The sequence below is a fragment of the Uloborus diversus genome, chromosome 1 (genome assembly GCF_026930045.1).
Source record: "Uloborus diversus isolate 005 chromosome 1, Udiv.v.3.1, whole genome shotgun sequence".
Taxonomy (NCBI): Eukaryota; Metazoa; Arthropoda; class Arachnida; order Araneae; family Uloboridae; genus Uloborus; species Uloborus diversus.
In genome coordinates, this window is record NC_072731.1 from 253,834,046 (window position 1) to 253,855,524 (window position 21,479).

At 31.2% G+C, this 21,479-nt stretch overlaps 1 protein-coding gene across 1 annotated transcript; it reads right to left on the bottom strand.

Moving 5' to 3' along the window:
- Positions 1–640: 640 nt before the first annotated feature.
- On the bottom strand, positions 641–17,119 carry LOC129220090 (adult-specific rigid cuticular protein 15.5-like). The gene is made up of 4 exons (XM_054854433.1): positions 16,952–17,119; positions 11,896–11,949; positions 1,522–1,575; positions 641–1,099 (listed from the first exon to the last, which is right to left on the bottom strand). The coding sequence occupies exons 1-4, from the start codon at positions 17,117–17,119 to the stop codon at positions 641–643; spliced, it is 735 nt and encodes a 244-aa protein (XP_054710408.1).
- Between the last annotated feature and the right edge of the window lie 4,360 nt (positions 17,120–21,479).

Below are 21,479 nucleotides of genomic sequence, written 5' to 3' on the forward strand. Positions count from 1 at the left end.
GAAAAACTTTCAAGCGTCTCAAAGATGTCCAATTATTTGAAATAAAAAAAATCAATAATTGAGCCAATTGGAAGCAAGAATGTTGTAAGTCTTTTTGTATCTAACAATTTGCATTTACGCCATCAAAAATTAGATTTAATCTCATTCTGCTTCCTGCGAAAGTGATATAAGTCTAGGTTCAGGGGAAAAACGGAACAAGAGTAATGTGCAAAGTATCTGCTAAACCACTCGATTATTTAAAATCTGATTTCATTGAGCAACACCACTTTTGCTCTCAACAGCTCTATTCATTCAAATTTCAAAGAATACAAATAATTATTATTTTTGCAGTAATTAAAGGTCGGGTTTTGTTGCATTTAAATTAGGCATCATTTTCTTGACAAGAAAAAGGAAGACATAATAATGCGATGACAAGTTATTTATTTACTCGAAGGAAACAAGGAGTCTGAAAAAGGAAAATCACGACACATATACAGAGAAATACAATGAAATTAAATACGAGATAGACAAGTTGCGTTGAAAAATGTCATCGAGTTTGCAAACATAGAACAAAACAGACATGAAGTTGAACATCAGAAGACAAATACTGGTTTTCAAGAGGTAAGAAAGGTATTGCCAAGTCTGTCATGTGCTTATCAACTTAGTATCCATATCGTGCGTAGCCCAGGCCTCCGAGCAGAGCATTGTTGAGACCATATCCCAGGCCAGCATATCCAAGGTTATTGTACCCCAATCCTCCATATCCAAGGTCCAATCCGTTGACGCCAACGATTCCTGGTGCAGCTAAGACAGCAGGTGCACCTACAAGTCCGGCTCCCAAGAGTCCGGCTTCATGTCCGGCATAGGGAGCAGAAGAAATCATCTTGACTGCAGCAGGATCCTGATTGGCTGTGCCAGGCTCGTTGGTCTTGACTTGAGCCCTGAATCCGGCATGGTCGGCAACGTAGTCTACCTGTCTGTGGATGCCTCTGGCATCGGTGAATCCGTAGCTGCCCTTCACGCCACTGGCTCCGTCTCCGACTTCCTCTCTGTATTGATCTCCATGTTTATCCTTTATATTGTAGCCAAATTTGTATGGTTTAGGAGCATGGTGTGCTGGCTGAAATCAAAATTAAAAAAATAAATTGTGCTGTTGTAAGTAATGTGTTTGCAGGGATTCTGTTTGTGATATGAATCATTATTTACTATTTATTTCAACTCATATTAACAATTTTAGTACTCTTTTGCAGTCAAAAGTACAGACTAATATAACCATGACCTTGAGATAGTTAAGTTTATTAACTAGAAAAAAAGAGTTGTTTATTAATCAAAGTTCTAGCAAGTATAAAATTACTATTACGTAATGTCTTAAAGACATATCTATTTCTTCTTTTACTCATGAACTTAAACAAACTTTTAAATTCTTATCTCGAACTTTCGTCAAGTTAATGCCCTTCTCCTTAGTATTATCATTTTAACATTTTAAATTTCATGTGCAAATGGAAGAAATTTCATTCATTCTGTGTGTCATTTTGTACTTACCAATGGTACGAGAGAACCAACTGCACATGCAACGATAGCTGCGGTGATGAAAATCTGAAGAAGAAAAGTACTTTCATTAAATTTCATTTTCATTGACGCTTTTGTCATCACATTTATATCTATTTTTTACTTCCTTTTACAAAAATGGAAGTATTGTATTCGCGAAAAGATTTTCACTCAAAATTCGGCCTTAATTTCCATTTTGCTCCCCCCCCCCCGAATTTTGCGGGGTTTTTTCAATCCGACCACACGCGGATAAGTGCCTAAGAACGTATAGACACCCAAAATATCCATCTTTACATTCCCCGAATTAATTACAACGACTTTTCTCGTGACGTCCGTATGTACGTATGTGCGAATGTGCATATATATGTCGCATAACTCAAGAACGGTATGTCCTAGAAAGTTGAAATTTGATACGTAGACTCCGTGTGTTCTAAGTGTGCACCTCCCTGTTTGGTTGCATTCGGATGTTGCAAAGGGCGTTTTTTACACCTTTTTGGGGGGGAAACAATGTTAATTTCAATGCAAACTCAAGTGGTGTTATAATTAATGCAAATACTTGGCAATATGTCGCCAAGTTTTGTCATCAACTTAGCGACAAATTTGGCGATTTTTTTATAATCTGGTTTCAATTTGGCCATTCTTGGTGATATTTAGAGAGTTAACTATTGAATCACATTAAAATTGCCAATAATGAGGAAATAACTTTAAATTGGTGTAAAAGGAAGTCATGTGATGCACACATTAGCTCGTTTACAACACAGTTTCCTGATTTCATGGGCATCTCCATTAAATATTGCAAAATATTATCTAGAACACATCTAAAGTCATTAAAAAAAAATTCTGGAAACTAAAGAATATACCTAACGTTAACAAATACTAAACGATTTGTGCTGCGTTACTTATTGTTAGTCATACACATTTAAATTCTGTTACCCGTAAGAAATGTAACAAACTTCCAGTATCTACTTTACACAAGACTCCAAAACATTGTAACTAATATTTAATAAATCAGTAGTAAATGCTGTCGTATAAATTAGGGATCTTAAAAAATAAAGCAATGAATTTATAAAAATGTTTTGTAAAAACTAATTTTTTAATTCTTGGGTTTTTCAAGTAACTTAGTTTTAGCTTTTTCTCTCTAGAAGCAATTAAGACGACAAAAAAAAAAAAACATAAATAACGCTTTGCCATAATCTGCATCAAACTGTATCCTTGTATTTTTACTTACTAATTTAAAGAAAATTTCAATTTGACGGTGAAAATATTTTTTTTATTACCAAAATAACCATTTTGTATTAAAACTTTAAGCAATTTTTCCAAATTGGATAGAGTGTTTGACACTTAGAAATTAGGTAGGCATTTTATTTCTCTTGGAAGGCCAAAAAAAACTATTTTGAGTAATAAGCAGTACTAAGTTACCGCTCTTAAGCCAGAAACTAAGGCAGAGCTACATGCAATATACCAACAATCCGGTTATCACATCTAGAATTATGAACTCATCAGTCCGGAAACGTAAATAACAGAACTGAAGGTAGGTGTCCTCTAAACATTTTGACACCCGGGTATCATAACCGAGTTGTCGGTATGTTTGATGTAGTTTGAGGTAGTGGGCTTGAGTATAGAATAGTCGTAGATTGTGATCGAATGCACTATCACAATCGGAAAATAACGGCTCCTTTATACGCTACTTCGCGTGGTCAAAGTTACATGCGAACTACAACTTATTAAGTGAAACCATACATTGATTTTTCTCTTCTTTAACCATTATCAAAAATGAAATGTTCCACTAAAATCTCTACTAATAATAAAGATGAAAGTCTATCTGTCTGGATCTCTGTGACGCGCTTAGCGCCTAGACCGTTCGGCCGATTTTCATGAAATTTGCACAAAGTTAGTTTTTAGCATGGGGGTGTGCACCTCGAAGCGGTTTTTCGAAAATTCGATTTTTTTTATTTTTCTGTTTTGTTCTTTTTCTATTCTAAGAACATTTTCCGGAGAAAAAATTATCATAAGATGGAGGAATAAATTACGAAATTATCATGACGTGGAACAGTAACATGGAAAGAGCGAATGAACATAGCCAATTGGCAAGAAATTCATCATCCATTATTTGTAAATATACAGGCGAACCAAATGACCTTTTGATTTTCTACTACGGGCAAAGCCGTGCGAGTACCACTAGTGTGAAATAGTTCACAAAATTAATAAAGTTAATTAATCGCAAAAACCCTTAAAATGTAAAAATATCCACCACATTAACGAAACAATTCATTAAATGCCAATAAAAGCTCCATTAATGTTTGAAATAATTCATCAATTAAAAATTAAGCAACATTGTAAGCTCGAAATCAACCAATCAATCTTATAAACTCTTAAAACCATTGATATGTAAAAATATTCACCACATAAACAAAACTAAGCATAAAATACTAATAAAATCTCCATTAATGTATGAAACATTCCATAAATTAAATGAACACAACTTTGAAAGCTCGAAATCGACCAGTTAATCTTATGACCTTTTAAAAGCCATCGAAATGTAAAAACTCTATACCAATAAAAACTCAATGTGCGAAACAATCCTTTAATTAAAGAACACGATGTTGAAAGCTCGAAATCTACCAGTTTATCTTATGACCTCTTAAAAGCCATTGAAATGTAAAAACTCTATGCCAATTAAACCTCCATTAATGTGAGAAACAATCCATTAATTAAATGAACACAATGTTGAAAGCTCGAAATCTACCAGTTAATCTTATGACCTCTTAAAAACCATTGAAATGTACAACCTCTATACCAATAAAAACTCCATTAATGTAGGAAACAATCCTTTAATTAAATGAACACGATGTTGAAAGCTCGAAATCAGCCAATTAATCTTATAAACAGTTGAAAACCATTGAAATGTAAAAATATTCTTCTCATAAACAAATCAAACTATTAAATACAAATAAAAACTTAGTTAATGTGCAAAACAATGCATCAATTAAATGAAACAACTTTGAAAGCTCGATTAAAATGCAACATAATCCGCTAAATAAATAGTTTAATTTAATCTAGAATATTTAAAAATTCCGTTGCAATGTTTGATTGACTCACAAAGTGAAATCAGTTCAAGAAGGCGAAATTGATTTTAATGTTGATATAAAAATTATTTTCGTTTTTCCAAAGGAAAAATAATGAAATATATTTTTCAATTGATTTACATTGATAAAGGTAATGGTTTCAACTAGACGATTTTTATTTCTTATATTCATAATTTATTTTATTTATTTATTCATTTATATTTATTTATTTTTATTATTTATTTATTTATTTATTTTTTGCTCCAAAAATATTTAAAATAATATTTTTTACTAGTAACGATTACGCAGTAATACGTTATCCTAATAAAAAAAAGTTCAACATTTCTGCTTGTCTATTCTCTAAAAATTGTTCTTAGTTTATTTGACTGTTTATTAGTTATTTAATTTATTTTTAAGCTTTCAGTATCAAAATTTCATATTGAATGAAATGCTTACCATCCAGAAATAAAATTTTGGATTTCTGCGTTTGTACGCCTTAACATTGAAAAAAAAAATGCTTAAGTTTTGAATAATCCATCAATTAGTTCATTAAATGCAACATTACATTGGGTTGAGGGGATGAAAAAGGTTGAGAACCCCTGCAATTGATTGTTGATCTCAGTAATAATAGCCTTAAACTTGGGATCAGAGAGTAAACTTATTTTTAAATCCAAGAAACTGAAACTTGCTAATTCTTTTTAAAAACTGTTAGTAAACTTTTAAAAGAAGTAAATTGTTTATTACCTTTGCAAACATAGCTGTCGATTTAATCGAAACTGTTCGATTGATACTGAACCTTGATTTCTTCCAGCTTTTATATCGCTCATAAAGTACAAGCCAGTTTCTGCGATTGCTCAAAATTATTAATCTTTTACGCATGAAAGGGTTACTTGATAGTGTCGCTCCTTATGACATTAAGTTCCATAAATGTGTCATTGAATAACTCAAATTCCATTCTGAAACGTATATCTTGATTTTTTTTTTTTTTTTTTTATAGCAATCGCCTAATTATTTTGTAAACTGGAAGGATTCAAACTTGTATGTTACATTTAAGCTCAAACGTACAAATGCCTATTATTTTCTGAAAAAATTATTGACATAAGTTCATAAATGAAATACACTCACTTTTCGATAACTCGAAGTCAGATAACTTGAATATTACTATAACTCGAAGTTTATATCAAATCTTGACCTTTTTGTCTTTAATTCTATGCTAATTGTTCTCAATAGCTCGCAGTTAACTTTCTATAAATTGAAGTTTTTTTCTAAGGTGACTCGAAATTTATTTCGAAAGAACGAAAAAAAAAGAAAGAAAGAAACAAGTGACTGTAAGAGAAAAATTAATTCACCTTCACTTGCAATTCCTGCACAAAAGACCTCTAAAGCGAGAACAGTACATATTGAGCCAATGTGCGATAAAGGAGTTAAATGTGCGGAACTGAGTTAGCTTGTTTTGTTTTGTTGAATTGTACTGTTAACACTTTGACATGTTGCTGGATTACGAATTTGCTTTCGATCTGTCACGTTGTCAAGTGAACTGATTGTACCTTTATTCAAAGGCTAACCTAAGTTGAGATGCGCTGCCCTTCATTCTTTAGTTCGATCATTGGCTGATGAGCTCCTGAGAGACAGAGTGATTTTTTTTTTATATTTAAAGATGTCTAAGCAAGTACTCTGTCAGTGATATTAAAAGGAAAAGAGAAACTTCTAAAGCGATAGAATACATGAATCCGAATTTGTAACGAATGAAGATGTGTTCCTTTTCTGAAGTAGAATCGGCTCTATTCAAGCGGTTCCGGCAGTATCGAAATCAAAAACATGCTCTTGATTTTTTTCTCTCAATATTTTGATTAAAATGTGCATAATATTTATGCTTCAAAACTTTTAAGTTCTGTAATTTTTCCTGTTCTATGAACTGATTAATTAAAATAATCGATGGTTTTTCTTTTTAAATGTCGAAAACCAAAACTATCGATTAGTCAAACTTACGATAAGTCGAAGTTTTCCGCCGGTTTTCTTAGATTCGAGTTGTTGCGAATTGACTGTATATATAAATTGATTTTATTTGAAATTTACTAGTGACACAAAATGTTGCAGCACTAAAGACTTTTACTAATTTAACTATTGCATTAATTTTTCATGTGATGAATTGACAATTTAAAAAAAATACTCATTACTTTAAAACATTCAGAAATGTATCAGAAATAGGTTTACTTAGAATGTTTCAAATTAAAAAATTTACCTTCATTAAAGGCTACAATCGAACACGCATAAAACTGCAACAATATTACAAGCTTTGAATAATATTTCACGTTCAACATTGTTTACATTTGGTTTAGTTTTCATTTTTTTTCACCAAAGTTGTATTGCTTAATTTATAGGTGTTTTTTTTTTTTTTTTTGGCAGCTATGAATTCCTGTAGGTAATTTTTGAGTTGGCCAGTTTCAAAATTGGAAATCTATTTTTCAGAGTAGTCGTGAGGTTTTCATCTCATATACATATTTGCATTTTCTTCTACTTAAGAGCCATTGTCTGTAAGGATCAGGCAGGTTGTGATTGTTGACATTTTTAATTTTCTTTATTTTTGCAAATGTTGTTCCTTATCATGAATGTAATATTTGTGCAAAATATGAGCTTTGTCTGCCTTACCGTTTTTGGGAAATTAAATTTTTTAATTTAGAGGGCGTGGCACATTTTTGCGTGTTTTTCAAATTTGCAGATTTGTAAGTTCTTGTTGCTTTAAGCGCCCCTATAATGACATGGATTTTTAAATTCTATACTATTATATGGTCTTCTTAGATACTATTACAGCTTTCAAATCGGTGTCACTACGAGGGCGACGGCCACAAACTCCGTTTGAAAATGACCGAAAATGAATTTTTTTACTACATTCAATGCCAATTTTCTCAAAGCGCCTTCATGATGACACCAACGTTTTTACATAAATTCCTAGCTACACTTGCATACATCAAAAATATGTAATAAAATTGGTGTCACTATAAGGACACCAGAAGATATTGGAACTTTTATGTGATAAATTTCACAAAAATGCAAATGTTTAAAATCTAACTACTACTCTCGCCCTCATAGCAGAGATCTGAAAGTAATTAAGTTTGATAACCAACATGTTCGTCTAACATACGAAATAAAAAAATCGGTGTCACTCCTATTACTTTCGGAAATGTAATCATTCGAAATTAGTATGTTATGGAGCTATTTAAAAAAAGACTTTTCTAATTCGAATGGATTTTTGCACGGTTTGTTTTAAACTTTAATGTAAAATTAAAGTAGTGACACCTAAAATAATGTTTCTAATGCTTTTTATATAAAAAAAAAAGCTTTATAAAAAGCATTAGAAACACAGTAAATCGATATAGGTACAGATGGACGTATTGCGTAATGTGCATTATGGCTAAAATAGTCATACTAATATTCATATTTTTTCAACCATACTAATTTTTTATATGTTATTTACATTAAAAATGCAACTTTTTATACCATAATGTCTTAAATAGTGATGAACGTAATGTATTATATAGCGAGCATTTAGAATCTGAAACATAATTTGAGGATGACGTAGACTAAAACAAAGAAAACATAAAAAATCAAATCACCCAGTTTCAGAAACACGGACATCTCTTATTGATCTGGTAATTTTGTAGCACTAAAGCTTGGGAAAACATGGTATCCTGGAGAAATAGTAGAAGTTGACCATTTGCAAGTAAAGGTCAAATGCATGGCAAGAAGGATTGGAATAAATAAATTTCTTTGACTGGAAAAAAGACGAGTATTGCTATGGTAATCTAAACATATAATGTACAATAGATCCACCTGTACCTATATCAGAACGAGCATTTTCTACTCAAGATAAAGACGCTCTTACTGCCCAAAGCTGCTTATGTTAAACATTGCTTCTTTGTAATAAATTAAAAATTAATATGGTCAAAACACTATTTGGGTGTGATAAGATTAAATTAACAAAATACATAAAGAAACAAATAAAATAAATTAATAATAATAAATGAAAAAAATGCAGCACAACATACTAACATCGAATGATTATATTTCCAAAAGTAATAGGAGTGACACTAATTTTATTAGTTCAAATGTTAGACAAACGTGTTGGTTATCAAACTTAAATAGCTTCAGATCTCTGCTATTAGGAGGCTGGTTGTATTCAAATTAGCAAATGGTCAACTTCTACAATTTCTCCGGGATACCATGTTTTCCCAAGCTTTAGTGCAACAAAATTAACAGATATCAATAAGAGATGATCGTCTTTCTGAAACTGGGTGATTTGATTTTTTATGTTTTCTTTGTTTTAGTCTGCGTCATTCTCAAATTGTGTTTTAAATTCTGAATGCTTGCTATATAATACATTATGTTCATCACTATTTATGACATTATGTTATAAATAGTTGCATTTTTAATACAAATAACAGATAAAAAATTAGTATGGTTGAAAAAATATGAATATTAGTACGACTATTTTAGCCATAATGCACATTACACAATACGTCCATCTGTACCTATATCGATTTATTGTGTTTCTAATGCTTTTTATAAAGATTTTTTTTAATAAAAAGCATTAGAAACATTATTTTAGGTGTCACTACTGTAATTTTATATTAAAGTTTTTAAAAAACCGTGCAAAAGGCCATTCGAATTAGAAAAGTCTTTTTTTAAATAACTCCATAACATACTAATTTCGAATGATTATATTTCCGAAAGTAATAGGAGTGACACCGATTTTTTTATTTCGTATGTTAGACGAACATGTTGGTTGTCAAACTTCATTAGTTTCAGATGTCTGCTATGAGGGCGAGAGTAGTAGTTAAATTTCACAAAAATGCAAATGTTTAGAATCCATCTCATAAAAGTTCCAATATCTTCTGGTGCCCTTATAGTGACTCCAATTTTATTACATATTTTTGATGTATGCAAGTGTAGCTAGGAATTTATGTAAAAACGTTGGTGTCATCATGAAGGCGCTTTGAGAAAATTGGCATTGAATGTAGTAAAAAAATTCATTTTCGGTCATTTTTAAACGGAGTTTGTGGCCGTCGCCCTCGTAGTGACACCAATTTGACAGCTGTAATAGTATCTAAGAAGACCGTATAATAGTATAGAATTTAAAAATCGATGTCATTATAGGGGCGCTTAAAGCAACAAGAACTTACAAATCTGCAAATTTGAAAAACACGCAAAAATGTGCCACGCCCCCTAAATTTAAACATTTTAATTTCCCAAAAACGGTAAGGCAGACAAAGCTCATATTTTGCACAAACATTACATTCATGATAAGGAACAACATATGTGAAAATAAGAAAAATTAAAAATGTCAACAATCACAAATGCCGTAAACTGCCTGATTCTTACAGACAATGGCTCTTAATTACTATTCTTTGAACTATTCTTCTTGTAAATTGATTTTCTTCGAGGGATATTTTATTGTGTACAAACTCTAATGCGTGTTTTGATTAAGTTATTTTTTCTTCGGAAAGGGGGGGGGGCGTATTTTATACTATTTGCAATGAGCTCTTTTAGAAACAGTTTTCGTTGTTTCAATGCATATTTCTTTTATTAGACGGAAAAACTAGCAGCTAGAAGCAAATAATTGTGCTCATTTAAAATAAAGAATTTTTCTTTATTTAAAGAAGGATTTTTCTTTCTAATAGAATTTGTGAGGGACTGATAGCTTTGTATCAATGAGGCTCTTTTAGGGATAGTTGTCACTATTTAAATGGACACTTTTAGATGGATTATTGATTCATATTGGAAACTTGTTTTAATTACATTTAAAACTTGTCCTATTCATTAAAAAATGTATTTATTTATTTTGCTTTTTACCTATTTCCTTTTTTGTTGAAGTTTTATAATTTATGTGGAATTGAATGGGTTTATAAGATAAGAAAAAGTTATAGTGCGAAAAACAATTCACAAAGTTTAACCTTCATTTTTATTTATCAAATAAAATCAGAAAGAAAAACGCGTAAGATATTAAGTTGAAAGTACTAATGTTTTAATTCACATTTTTAAGAAGTAGTTCTAAAATGATGCATTTTTTCCTTGTTAGTAAAAAATAATCAATGCTTTTTTTGCGTCCGAAATTTTGCATATCGGGGGTGCAAGAGAGAGTGAGGCGGTAATAGAAAGTTCCACACTACACATTTTGGATGAAACAAAAATATTTCTATAACAATAGTTTTATGCAATACTAGTGGTACCCGCACGGCATTGCCCGTAGTAGAAAATTAAAAGGTCATTTGGTTTGCCTGTGTATTTACAAGTAATGGTGAATGAACAAATAATGGATGATGAATTTCTCGCCAATTTGCTATGTTAAATGGCACGCCCATGTTACATTTCCACGCTTTGATAATTTCGTAGTTTACTATTCCACGTTGTGATAATTTTCTCGGGAAAATGTTCTTAAAATTGGAATAGAAAAAGAACAAAATCGAATTTTTGAAAAATCGCTAAGAAGTGCACATCCCCATGTTACAAACTAACTTTGTGCCAAATTTCATGAAAATTGGCCGAACGGTCTAGGCGCTATGCGCGTCACAGACATCCAGACACAGACTTTCAACTCTTTTAAACGACACCGAATTCGTGTTTCTATGTGGATAAAAAGTGACTCAAATTATACATTTATGAGGCAGGAATATTAAATTGTACTAACAATTTTACTTTCAAAACTGATTTTCTCAAAATGTCAATTTGAAAAGCTCCTGCTCCTTTTTCTAGAAAAATACATTACATATAACTTTGAAATTTTCCTCACATTTTATTTATGTATTCATATTTATATTGAAGCGTTTTTGCTTCAGTGCTCACCCTTTTCTTTCAAGACAGCGCAGTTTTTACTGTCGAAATCGGTCCTTTTTTTCATTTAAAAAGTTAACACTGGTCAAAATTTAATAAATAATGCAAAAAACAGAATTGCTTTAAAATTTTACTTCAGTAGACTCTTAGACATATCTTGAAAACACTGTGAAAATTGTAAGTTTCTGTTATCAAAACCTTTTTACTTCCTTTTACAAAAAAGTAAGTATTGTATTCGCGAAAAAAAAGTTGTTTATTAATCAAAGTTCTAGCAAGTATAAAATTTTTATTACGTAATGTCTTAAAGACACATCTATTTCTTCTTTCACTCATGAACTTAATCAAACTTTTAAATTCTTATCTCGAACTTTCGTCAAGTTAATGCCCTTCTCCTTAGTATTATCATTTTAACATTTTAAATTTCATGTGCAAATGGAAGAAATTTCATTCATTCTGTGTGTCATTTTGTACTTACCAATGGTACGAGAGAACCAACTGCACATGCAACGATAGCTGCGGTGATGAAAATCTGGAGAAGAAGAAAAATACTTTCATTAAATTTCATTTTCATTGACGCTTTTGTCATCACATTTATATCTATTTTTTACTTCCTTTTACAAAAAAGGAAGTATTGTATTCGCGAAAAGATTTTCACTCAAAATTCGGCCTTAATTTCCATTTTGCTCACCCCCGAATTTTGCGGGTTTTTTTCAATCCGACCACACGCGGATAAGTGCCTAAGAACGTATAGACACCCAAAATATCCATCTTTACATTCCTCGAATTAATTACAACGACTTTTCTCGTGACGTCCGTATGTACGTATGTGCGAATGTGCATATATATGTCGCATAACTCAAGAACGGTATGTCCTAGAAAGTTGAAATTTGATACGTAGACTCCGTGTGTTCTAAGTGTGCACCTCCCTGTTTGGTTGCATTCGGATGTTGCAAAGGGCGTTTTTTACACCTTTTTGGGGGGGAAACAATGTTAATTTCAATGCAAACTCAAGTGGTGTTATAATTAATGCAAATACTTGGCAATATGTCGCCAAGTTTTGTCATCAACTTAGCGACAAATTTGGCGATTTTTTTATAATCTGGTTTCAATTTGGCCATTCTTGGTGATGGATTATTGATTCATATTGGAAACTTGTTTTAATTACATTTAAAACTTGTCCTATTCATTAAAAAATGTATTTATTTATTTTGCTTTTTACCTATTTCCTTTTTTGTTGAAGTTTTATAATTTATGTGGAATTGAATGGGTTTATAAGATAAGAAAAAGTTATAGTGCGAAAAACAATTCACAAAGTTTAACCTTCATTTTTATTTATCAAATAAAATCAGAAAGAAAAACGCGTAAGATATTAAGTTGAAAGTACTAATGTTTTAATTCACATTTTTAAGAAGTAGTTCTAAAATGATGCATTTTTTCCTTGTTAGTAAAAAATAATCAATGCTTTTTTTGCGTCCGAAATTTTGCATATCGGGGGTGCAAGAGAGAGTGAGGCGGTAATAGAAAGTTCCACACTACACATTTTGGATGAAACAAAAATATTTCTATAACAATAGTTTTATGCAATACTAGTGGTACCCGCACGGCATTGCCCGTAGTAGAAAATTAAAAGGTCATTTGGTTTGCCTGTGTATTTACAAGTAATGGTGAATGAACAAATAATGGATGATGAATTTCTCGCCAATTTGCTATGTTAAATGGCACGCCCATGTTACATTTCCACGCTTTGATAATTTCGTAGTTTACTATTCCACGTTGTGATAATTTTCTCGGGAAAATGTTCTTAAAATTGGAATAGAAAAAGAACAAAATCGAATTTTTGAAAAATCGCTAAGAAGTGCACATCCCCATGTTACAAACTAACTTTGTGCCAAATTTCATGAAAATTGGCCGAACGGTCTAGGCGCTATGCGCGTCACAGACATCCAGACACAGACTTTCAACTCTTTTAAACGACACCGAATTCGTGTTTCTATGTGGATAAAAAGTGACTCAAATTATACATTTATGAGGCAGGAATATTAAATTGTACTAACAATTTTACTTTCAAAACTGATTTTCTCAAAATGTCAATTTGAAAAGCTCCTGCTCCTTTTTCTAGAAAAATACATTACATATAACTTTGAAATTTTCCTCACATTTTATTTATGTATTCATATTTATATTGAAGCGTTTTTGCTTCAGTGCTCACCCTTTTCTTTCAAGACAGCGCAGTTTTTACTGTCGAAATCGGTCCTTTTTTTCATTTAAAAAGTTAACACTGGTCAAAATTTAATAAATAATGCAAAAAACAGAATTGCTTTAAAATTTTACTTCAGTAGACTCTTAGACATATCTTGAAAACACTGTGAAAATTGTAAGTTTCTGTTATCAAAACCTTTTTACTTCCTTTTACAAAAAAGTAAGTATTGTATTCGCGAAAAAAAAGTTGTTTATTAATCAAAGTTCTAGCAAGTATAAAATTTTTATTACGTAATGTCTTAAAGACACATCTATTTCTTCTTTCACTCATGAACTTAATCAAACTTTTAAATTCTTATCTCGAACTTTCGTCAAGTTAATGCCCTTCTCCTTAGTATTATCATTTTAACATTTTAAATTTCATGTGCAAATGGAAGAAATTTCACTCAAAAATCGGCCTTAATTTCCATTTTTCTCACCCCCAGAATGAATGTTGAGAGTTTTTTTTTTCCACCCGACCTCACGTGGATATATGCATAGAAACTTACAGGAACCTTAAATATCCATTTCGACGACCCCCGAATTAATTACAACGAATTTTCTCGTGACGTCCGTATGTACGTATGTATGTGCGTATGTGTTTATGTGTGTATGTATCTCGCATAAATCAAAAACGGTATGTCCTGGAAAGTTGAAGTTTGGTACGTAGACTCCTAGTGGGGCCTAGTTATGCACCTTCTCTTTTGGTTGCATTCCTGAGGGGGTCTTTTGCTCCTTTTTGGAGGAAAATCATTATTAATTTCGATGTAAACTCGATTGGTGTTATAATTTGTCGGACACATGGCGATATATCGCCAGTCTTTTGGTCGCCAAATTGGCGATTATTTTTAAATTTTAAATTTGGTTTCATTTTGGCCACTGTTGGTGATATTTAGAGAGTAAATCATTGAATCACATTAAAACTGCCAATAATGGGGAAATGACATTAAATTGGAGTAAAAAGAAGTCATGTGATGCACACATCAGCTCGTTTTTTTTTTTTTTTTTTTTTTTTTTTTTGAACGTAACTCTCATTTTTATTATCATCAAGCCTACAGAAACATTAAAAATGAAAGCAAAAGTTATCTTCATCAAAAGAACCAGAAGCAAAACATGCTTCCGTTTCCCGCCTTTGACCCTAAAACAAAACAATAGATCTTTCACGCTTCGTTAGCCTAAGTCCTTAATCATAGGGTCATTCCATATTAAATCAACAAATGGGCCGTGCCGCACCATTTTTGATTTTGATAAAATTTGGTTGGTAATATATACCAACATCATGCACTCCAAAACAGTTTGTTTTATTTCTTGAAAAAAATTTTTCTCTGAGATATAGCCCTTTGTTTGCTTCACGGATGCGTAAAATTTGCCTTTTTTGATCTTTCTTCTGGAAGCTGTAGTGGATTTATTTATATTAGTCGAAAGATCAATTACGGCTTATTGTAAAGCTAAAAGAATGAACTTTTGTTTGTGCATAGTAAAAAACTATTTAAGTTAAACCTAACAAGAAAAAATTCAAGGTCAAAATACGGTCAAAAAACTGCTTATTTGGTTATTTTGGACATGAAAATAACAACAAAGGACTTTCAGTAACAGGCTAATTTTTTTTCCTGTTGCAATTAGGTATACATAGTAGAAGCAAAAGAAAAATTAAGCTACTACTGATAGTCTTTCATTATGAAAAAATTGCTTAAACTTGAGCAAAAATGAAAAATGTACTTTTTCACACTCCAAAAAAGCCCGGTAGGTAAGGGGATAAAAATCTAAAAATGCTATGGTAAGAAGCCGTTACATTATCTTTTAAAACAAAACAAAAACTGTCTTGTTATTCCAAGGCATAGCGGAGATATAAACGTTTGAAAACTGAAACATTTAGGGTTTTTTTTTTTTTTTTTTTTTTTTTTTGCACCAGTTGGAATATTATTTACATTAAATGAATCTCTTTGTGAAATTTGTTTGTTTAAAAAAAAAAAAACAAAATTGCGCTCAGCTAGCAGACGACATTTTCTAATAAACTGCTACAGCAGAAATCGATAGAATTAGACACAAAACATAATTAAAATAAATCAAATAACCACTTGATAAAATTTTACATCGCTAAGTTTTTACATTGTCCCTTTAAAACAAAACAGAAACTATCCTTTTATTTCTTGGTGAAAAGCAGATATAAGCTTTTGAAATAATACAAAACGACCCTCTGCATGCTATTTGATACAATGTTTAAAAAAATTAAAAAAACATACTAGTTACCAAATGAAACACAATCGAGGTAAATTTAACTGAAATATAGTGAAATAAAATTCTGTTACAATAAATAACGTTCGGGTTTAAGTAAATATTCTTACACTATATAATTTTACACAAAAATTGCTTTTAGTTTTTACTTAGTGTTTACAATTTTGTGTCTAGCGTTTTACTGGAATTTTTTTTGTTGACAGTAACAGCCTTGAATTCTTCTGAATGAGATGTCAAACGGACATGAAAAGTCCCGAGGCTGACAGAAACAAAACTGTGCAATGTTCTTTTTTGTGGGACAGGAATTGCAAGTTCAAACCTTGCCTGCAATTGATGTTTAGTGTCTTCAATATTTTGCTTTGGAAAAAATAAAAATTCAATATTTTTTATACTTTTTGAGCAGTACTCTAACATATCTAGCGGATTTTTAGTTTGGTTTTCTAATGCTATTTGAAGACTAGCTTCTCTCACAATCCTTTTAACAGCCCCACCAATACCGTCACATGGTCCCTTTTCATGGCATGTGGCGAAAAAATGCCACTCAGCTTTCATTCCAAAATCCTGCTGGTGGTGACACAAGTTTATGAAATTTTTCTTGTTCTTATACTGGGCAGCTGACCCATCAGAAAAATAAATTATTCTCTTCAGATCAGGAAAGTATGCCTTTAAATTTTCAATTACTAATTTCTGGAAAGCGTGAAGAGCTACAGTACTATGTTCTAATGAGTCACTAATTACGCAACAGCAACGATTTTTCAACTCTTCATTTCCTTTAAAGTATAAAATAAAGGGATGAACTGTTGCTTGGTTGCTTGAAAATGATATGCTTGTACTTCATCTCGTATAATGAAAGAAAAATTTTCAGAAAAATCCTCCATTAATATGCACTCTTTCTATTGCAGATCTTTCTTCTTTAAGTTCAGGAATTCTGTTTTTTTTTTTTTTTTTTTTGCTGTGAAATGATGAACTTTAAGTTTCTTTAACACTTCAAGTAACTTCTCCAAATATTCTGCAAAAGGAAGAAGACTGGTTGACAGCTCGCAGCAGTCGGTATATACCCATTGTGAAAATTTTAAATCTGTTTCATCCTTTTCAAAATCTTTCCATCCTGCTTCTAGTATTTCCCGCAGCTTATCAGTTCCTGGACATTCACTACACTTTGCAAGGATACAAGACTCTTTATCAGTGTTGCAGACCATACAAGTGAGGAGATACTTGTAGTTCATGTCTGATTTCAAGGCCGAGAGCATTAGTTTTACATTCTGGTGGATGATGTATACACATACAGAATGAGTTCCAGATGCTCCGGCTAGAATACTGAATTTAGGTCTCAGATCTGCAACCTTTGAAAACCCTATCATTATAAGGGGATATTTTTCTTTGAAAGCTCTATAAAGCTCTTTAAGGTTGCATAAAATTAACCTTTTTTGGACATTAACTTTTTCTCCGTCAGGTTTTTTGACTGATATGCAGTCTTTTTGTCCGGCCATAATTCTACTGTTTTCCTCATTTTCGTAAAATTGATGTACAGTTTGGATTGAGATTCCCTCTGGATTTTATCAATACTCCAACTACTAGGAACTAAACTTAAAATGTTTACTTTTTCTTGTGTAGAAAATGCAACTTTCATTTTTTCTTTTGGCTTGTGAATTAGTTGTTTATACTCATAGCTAAATTACAATGCAAGTTTTGTGAGAAATTCTCATTGTCAGCAGAAATTTTCAAGTCAAAAGCTTTACTTAGTTTTTTAGCTGCAGATTTAGCTACTTTACTAACTTTCTTCTTTAAAATTGAATCCCTTTCTTCAACTGAACGCTTCTTTGCATTTACTGGAGAAATGTTAAGGGCTATGCATGCTTCGTTTACTTCTTTGACGAGAGCAGGTTTCGGTTCAAAAGTGCCTAAGCACTCATTTTCAATGTCACTATCTGTGTCTTGTTTAGAGGTTCTAATTTTGTCTAAACATCTTGAACATAACGCTTTTCCTGGAATTAGTTTCAGCTTAGAATTGCACATTGAAAGTTCAATTGATATTTGTCTTAGGAATTTTTTTTAATAGGTTTTGAGTGGATATTGCAGGGATCGGAGCAAGATTTTTCATAAATATAAAATATCTGTTCAAAAGCTTTTCCCTATGAAAAGTACAAATATTCTCTATGTCACTGCATCCTGTTCTGATTGAAAATAATTTTATATCTTCATCTGTGAATTCAAGTACTGAATGAAGTGGTTATTAGGTTTGATTCAAATCGGTTTTGTGTCTAATTATATCGAGTTCCACTGTATCAGTTCAATGAAAAAATATCGTCTGCTAGCTGAGGGCAATTTTGTTTTTTTAAAAAATAAACAAATTTCACAAAGCAGATTCATTTAATACTCATAATGTTCCAACGTGCAAAAAAAAAAAAAAAAAAAAAAGACCAGAAAAACTTTCAGTTTTGAAATGCTTATATTTCCTCTACGCCTTGGAATAACAAGACAGTTTTTGTTTTGTTTTAAAGGACAATGTGACGGCTTCTTACCATAGCATTTTTAGATTTTTATCCCCTTACCTACCAGACTTTTTTGGAGGGTGAAAAAGTACATTTTTCATTTTTTCTCAAGTTTAAGCAATTTTTTCATAATGAAGGACTATTAGTAGTACCTTAATTTTTCTTCTGCTTCTACTATGTATACCTACGTACAACAGAAAAAAAAATTAGCCTGTTTTTGAAAGTCCTTCGTTGTTATTTTCATGCCCAAAATAACCAAAACAGCAAGTTTTTAACCGCGTTTTGACCTTGAAAATTTTCTAGTTGGGTTTAACTTAAATCGTTTTTTATTGTGCACAAACAAAAGTTGATTCTTTTAGCTTTACAATAAGTTGTATTTTAGTTTTCTATTAATACAAATAAATTCACTACAGTTCCCAGAAGAAAGGTCAAAAAAGGCAAAATTTACTCATCTGCGGAGCAAAGAAAGGGCTATATCTTTGGAAAAAATTTTTTTCAAGAAATAAAACAAACTGTTTTGGAGTGCATGATGTTGGTACATATTACCAACAAAATTTCATCAAAATCTAAAATGGTGCGGCACGGAAGTTTCTGAAAATTTGTTGATTTTATATGGAATGACTCCATACCAAATGCGTGTATTAAAGTATCAGTTCACATTTTTTTGAAATTGAAACCCGGGACTTCAGGGGGAAAAAGTTGTTCTTGACCTTCAAAAGAATGGAAAGTATTTATCATATTACAGTCACATACGCTCTATTTTACTCACTAATTCATTTGATTGATTTTCTGTTATCTTTTGAATTTCTGATGAAACCATGTCTTTTATTATTAGATTGTAGTTGAAGTTCTGAACGTAATTACAGCTTATTTGAATCAACATATGAAAGGGAAAAAAACTTCACTTTCACTCAAAATTATTTTCTGATTCCAAAGTAAAACAATTGTCTAAAAAGGTGTTAAGATTGATTTTTAACTTTTTGATTAGTATTTTTTTATATAATTTATTATTTTTAGCAGAGATATTACCGCCTATACAAGGCTGTTTTACACAATCAAAATCGAAAATACGCCCAAAACGATTATTCGAACGTGTTTTCATGTATTTTCTACGAGTGGAACCCGCACGGCTTTGCCCGTAGTAGAAAATTAAAAGGTCTTTTGTTTCGCCTGTATATTTACCAATAATGTAAGATGAATTTCTTGCCAATTGGCTTGCACATGTTACGGTTCCACGTTAAGAGTCATTCCATGTCAGTTCAACCACACTCCAACACCCACCCTCTCAGATGTTAATGAAAATTTGTATACTTCTACTTTTCATGTCCTCTAAGTAACACTGTCCTCTAAGTAACCTCCGAAAGTATTTCATCTCTAATAAAAATAGTTTTTATTTTATGACCTTTCAAAGTTTTGAGATTTTGCGTTAGTTGTCATTTACAGTTCTCTCAGAATGAACTGCAGCTGTTGGCAAAAAAATTATTTCTCAACAGCTAAAGATAAAAAGTTTTTGAAAATTTTCACATTATATATTAAGACTTCAAGCATTTTAGAAAAAAATATATCAAAAATCTAAACTTACATTCAGCAATCAAAAAAAAAATTAACAAACTGAAAATTTTAAAATATTTTTAGTAAAAAAATGATTGTCAAAACTTTTATTTTTTGGCATGAGGGTCTAAATTAAAATAATTTATATATTTTTTTAAATGATCATTAACATGTGTGCTAACATATAAAATGAAAATATTTAGGGGGCTTTGAGTGGCCCCTTACCCCCTTATTTTTATAAAAGAAAAAAAATCTATCACAATATTACAAACCAAGTTACTAATAGTATCAAAGAAATTTTGAATAATGACATACATTGTTGTTTGAACCTAAATTTAAACATTTTAATACTCAATATTATTTTAAATTGAACGTAGTTAATCAAATAAATTAATAATAAACAATAAAAATAGGTTATCGTGAAATTTGAAATTTTCCTACAGCAATTTATGCATACTAAAAGTTATTGTTTAACTTTTTAAGACAACATAGAAATTTTTAAAAAAAATCATCTAATTCTAATTTATAACTAAGCAATTAATACAAAGCATTACAAATCCTGTAGATACCAGCTCATAGTTCTTAAATTCCTTCTAGTTTACGTCTGTTTCCCTACTAAGAAGATTAGAAAAACGTATGTCATTCTAATTGTTGTGTTGTGTGTAATCAGATCTAGGGCCAAATACAAGTAAAAATTTGATATTTGTCCAGTAATGATTTCTTTAAGCAACTGAGCAAAGAACAGACTAAAAGACAAATTCGAAGCTAGACACTTCTAGTTCACAGAGCTTTTAACTTGTTTCATTAATCTAATGCAATACCAAATTGAAACATGGATTTGTTTATCGCTTATTAAATAGAATACCCCAGAAAAGTTCAGGTTTAACTTAACAATTTATTGGGTACGAGTTTAAAATGATTACCATTGCCCAAAATGTTTACAACTAAGGCTTTGTAACAATCTCATTTGACTCAAAAGTGTGTTTTGTTATCTTGAGTGATTCTGTGATCATAAATGGATTCTAATTTAAACAAATTACAGGTATTTTCACTAATAATTTTCTTAGATGTTTTGTTTTCTTTTTAATATATTTGCCTGTCATTTCCCTAACTTTATGGTTGCTTTACTAGCCCACAGCAAGGAACAACTGCTATTAGATGACAGTTGATCAGTAAGCTGTATGGTTTACATTTATAGTTGTTTATATTATGAATGAGATTGTTAACTGCTTTTTGTTTATAAAACACTTTTTTTCCCTTGTTTCCTCTTTCAGCTGCTACATTAGTTTCATCAAGGGCGGTATGTTGTTTAAAGCCACTTTTTATTTCGTACCAATGATTTATAAACATTCTACTCTAAATATTCCTGTTTAACTACAGTGAAACTTCAGTAACTGGACACACTGACAACCCCTGTAACTGGACATTTATTTTCTTAGGGTTGGCCCAAAGCCAACTTCAATGACTGAAAATCTATCTAACTTGACACACATTTGGGAGAACCCCTCTCAGTTTACATCCAATTGTTATTCTCTAGTTCAAT

Excerpts from the sequence above, each read along its gene's own strand:
- LOC129220090 (XM_054854433.1), bottom strand. The coding sequence starts at position 17,119 with ATGAACTACAAGTATCTCCTCACTTGTATGGTCTGCAACACTGATAAA. Across the intron at positions 11,950-16,951 it reads ATTTAAAATTTTCACAATGG|ATTTTCATCACCGCAGCTAT; the intron begins GTATATACCGAC and ends CTTCTTCTCCAG. Across the intron at positions 1,576-11,895 it reads TTGGTTCTCTCGTACCATTG|ATTTTCATCACCGCAGCTAT; the intron begins GTAAGTACAAAA and ends TTTCTTCTTCAG.